The 4,252-nt window shown below is 39.7% G+C and overlaps 1 protein-coding gene across 1 annotated transcript in view; it reads right to left on the bottom strand.

Moving 5' to 3' along the window:
- PRKDC (protein kinase, DNA-activated, catalytic subunit) overlaps positions 1–4,252 on the bottom strand; it is a 187,967-nt gene that overhangs the window by 7,191 nt on the left and 176,524 nt on the right. The window contains exons 81-83 of the mRNA XM_077765911.1: positions 1,483–1,572; positions 1,203–1,274; positions 928–1,129 (exon numbers count right to left, since the gene is read on the bottom strand). Coding sequence (XP_077622037.1) covers positions 928–1,129; positions 1,203–1,274; positions 1,483–1,572 — 364 coding nt within the window. The remainder of the gene's footprint in view (positions 1–927; positions 1,130–1,202; positions 1,275–1,482; positions 1,573–4,252) is intronic.

The raw sequence follows: 4,252 nt of genomic DNA, 5'->3' as shown, positions 1-4,252 counted from the left end.
TTTCCCCCCTTCTTCTCCCCCTTGTTCCTCCGTCAAGTTCCTCCTAATCCTCCTATACGTGCAAACATATGGTATTTGTCCTTCTCTGCCTGACTTATTTCGCTCAGCATAACACCCTCAAGGTCCATCCATGTTGCTACACATGGCCAGATTTCATTGTTTCTCATTGCCATGTAGTATTCCATGGTATAGATAAACCACATCTTCTTGATCCATTCGTCCGTGGATGGACACTTAGGCTCTTTCCATGTTTTAGCCATTGTGGAGAGTGCTGCTATGAACGTTGGGGTACATGTGCTCCTATGCATCAGCATTTCTGTATCCCTTGGGTAAATTCCTAGCAGTGCTATTGCTGGGTCATAGGGGAGTTCTATTGTTAGTTTCCTGAGGAACCTCCACACTGTTTTCCAGAGGGGCTGCACCAGTTTACATTCCCACCAACAGTGTAGGAGGGTTTTCTTTTCAAATTTTTATTTAAACTCTAGTTAACATACAGTACAATATTGGTTTCAGGAGAATTCAGTGATTCATCACTTACATACAACACTCAGTGCTGCTCCTCACAAGTGCCCTCCTTAGTACCCATTACCCATCTAGCCCACCCCCACCATCTCCTTCCATCAACCCTCAATTCGTTCTCTTTTAGAGTCTCTTTATGGTTGGCCTCCCTATTTTCCCACGCACATATATTCATCTGTTTTATTTCTTAAATTCCACAAATAAGCGTCATCATACCTTCTGTAACTTGTCTGAACAAGGCCAAAATAAAGTTGAGATTATCCCTTACTCTGCAAGAGTGTCAAATTTAATGACCATGACAAACCAAGCTAATTGATGCATCATTTCTTTAAAATTTATCCATATCCAGGAGGCCCTATGACTATGGCTCTAAGTCAGTCAAGGACAACGAGAACAAGGAGAGCATACCTGAGTAGCTGATCCAAATGCGTGTCCAAAGTCAATTCCGATCATCCCGCCTGTCTCCATGCTTACCATGAAATTGTTCAGATGTCTGTCTCCAATGCCCAGAATCCAGTGGCTGATGCACAGAAGAGCATGAGAGCTGGCAAAATGGGAGCGGAGTGCCAGGAAGGCCTCAGAGCCTGTGCTCATCTTCAGAAAGGCACGTCTGGGGAAGGGAGACATGCTCTGTAGTCTCTGCTACAGCACCAGCAGGTGTGGACAGTCAGAAGGACACTTACTTCAAGAGATCAGCTGGCACTTTACTTTCTCTTCTTCTAAAAGATGTGACTGTTTCAGTACGACTAGCTGCCCTATGATTTAATAATAGGACACACCTAATTAGAACAAATTCCTGTGACTTGAAACTTAAAATTTGAAATTTTACACTAAAGCTCAAATATCAAACAACTAGATTTTGATGATCTGTCTGAAGCAAAACTTTCTAAGAAACCAAAGTAAATACACGACTTTGAGAAGAATGAACTAGTTAGTAAAAAGGAAAATCAAACCAAAACTTACTTAAACATTGACATGTAAGCGCCAACATCACGTTTTCCAGACATTTTTGCCAGCCAGTCTCTATATTCACATGGTGGTGCTTTGGGATCACTGACAAGTATGAAAAGGGAATCAACAGTAGGAAGATATTTAGCATTATAACAATTTCAGAGGCGAAGACCACCAAGAATTGAAAAATAGGGAAGAGGCAGGGAAATAAATATGACTTTCAATCATATTTAATATTAATACTGAACCCAAGTTACTCTGGATCTAGAATCTCAATATATCATTATTCATTCTTAGTTACTCCGAAAGAGACAAAAGCTATTTCCTAGGCAAAAATTCGGGCACAAAATGATCAGATACAATAAACTTCCCACTTCACATATAGAGGAACAAGATGAATTAAATGTAAGTGTTAATGATCCAGGCACATGGTTCTAAAAGTATGGTAGTGGAAAAGGGCCTAACAAGTTAACAGTATTATATGCAACTTATTTAAAGTAGGTAAGAAACGGTAAGCCATATTACTATTACAGACTAAAAGGTTACAAATAATGTGTTGAAGATGGATTGAGTCTGTTTTTGGCTTACCACACTCTCTTGTCACCATGTCTAGTATGCAGATACACACAAAAATCAACATTAAATACAATAAGGTCTTTTTTTTTCATGTTTATTTTTGAGAGAGAGACAGAGACAGAGACAGAGAGAGAGGCAGAGACAGAGACAGAGAATGGGGGAGGGGCGAAGAGAGAGGGAGACAGAATCTGAAGCAGGTTCCAGGCTCTGAGCTGTCAGCACAGAACCCGACACGGGCCTCGAACCCATGAACCATGAAATCATGACAGGAGCTGAAGTCGGACGCTCACCGACTGAGCCACCCAAGCGCCCCAATAAGGTATTTTCTTAAATAACAATGGTTTTGAATTGAATTTAGAAAGCTATTTTCAGTGATGCTTCACAGGCAAAATGCAGTATTGGGCTGTTGGAAACACGTGTTTTATATGTTCAGCCACTTTGGGGTTTTGTCAAAAGTTTTAAGTTTTGCTAAAAAGAAATTGGAAGATAGAACTGTATCATGTGTTACTTAGAAGTTCAATCACTTAAGGTGAATCTTTTCTGAGTTACAAATAAGTTAATTTCAACATAGAGTCCTCTATTTAAACCTAAATTCTCTACTAGTTTCAAATGGGATGTTCAGGTCAGAAAATGGCAACATATAAATTAAGAAAAAAGAATAGCAACGATTTTACTAATAGAGGGCCGGAAGTGCCTTGTTTTTAAAAGGTAGTGGGAGGGGCGGCTGGATGTCAGTTAAGCGTCCAACTGCAGCTCAGGTCATGATCCCATGGTTTGTGGGTTTGAGCTCCGTGTTGGGCTCTGTGCTGACAGCTCAGAGCCTGGAGCCTATACCAGATTCTGTTATCTCCCTCTCTCTGTGCCCCTCCTATGCTTGTGCTCTGTCTCTCAAAACTAAATAAACATTGAAAAAATATTTTTTAAAGGTATTAGGAAGTAATTTATAAACATCTGTGCTTGAAGAGCGCTTTAAGCTATGTTTACCCCGTATATTTTTCATTATCATCCCATCTTAGAAACGGAGGCATGGGACCAAGGTAAAGGCAAGTCACTTTTTCAAGAGTCCCACCGTATGTTAGGGCCACTGTTAAGTAAGCACTGGAGTGAGAGCTGGACTGCCTGACCCCAGGAAGTACTGTCCATCAGCTTCCCTGTCTTCTAGGAAATGCAGAAACAACTGTGGGCAAAGGACTCAAATGTCTGGAATTAAATGTTTGTAAACACAGCCTTATTTGACAGCAAGAGTCTGAATAAGAATATGCTTAATTGTACAGAGATCATTTCTGACTGATAAGAATATTGCTCCCATGTCAATACTTTCAGGACAGAACAGGGTATAATAAAGAGAAACAAGTCCATATTTATGGTCACTTCCTCTTCTTTCATCCTATAGCTAGTCACCAAAACTTGTCAACTCCTTCAAAATGTCTTTCAATGTTGTCCTTTTTTTTAATTTACAGAAATAAAATAACCACACCCTTTCTGATATATGAACATATGTTCATTGTAGGAAATTTGGAAAATATGAGAGGATAAAGAAAAGTAAAAAGCACCAGTATCATAACCTAGAAATACTCACTAATAATTCTAGTTAGCCTACTTACATGCTGGGCAGCCTAGGACTAGTTACATAACCTCTCTGGGCCTCAACTTCCTCATCTGAATTAATAATAACTTGCAGGTTTTTGTAATAAAGGACTTCATACACATTAAGAACTGAGAATACTGCCTAGCACGAAGAAAATCTTAAATTAAATGTTACCTGCTATTATTATTTAATTTCCTTCAAGATTTTTGTTGTTGTTGTTTGCAAAGCTAATAGTTTTTTTTCGCTGTGGTAAAATGTACACAACTGCTGTTTGGAATCCTCTACTCCATTCAGTTTGTTCACTCAGCCAGAGGCAGAGTAAACGGCTGGCCAAGGTGTGGCTCAGAGGCCTCACTGAAAGGGGGCCCAGGGGCACCTCGGTGGCTCAGCAGGTTAAGCGTCTGACTCCTGATTTTGGTTCAGGTCATTATCTCACGGTTTATGAGCTCCAGCCTCAAGAAGGGCTCTATGCTGACAGTGCAGAACCGGCTTGTGAACCTCCCTCTGCCCCTCCCCCACTCACACTCTATCGCTCTCTCAAAAAATAAATTTAAATAAATAAATAAAATTCAAAAATAAATAAATAAATAAATAAATAAATAAATAAATAAATAAATA

Source organism: Crocuta crocuta, unplaced genomic scaffold, assembly GCF_008692635.1.
Source record: "Crocuta crocuta isolate KB4526 unplaced genomic scaffold, BGI_CrCroc_1.0 scaffold1471, whole genome shotgun sequence".
NCBI classification, from domain to species: domain Eukaryota; kingdom Metazoa; phylum Chordata; class Mammalia; order Carnivora; family Hyaenidae; genus Crocuta; species Crocuta crocuta.
The sequence above is the reverse complement of the archived record's forward strand: the minus strand, read 5'-3'. Positions and strand labels throughout refer to the sequence as shown.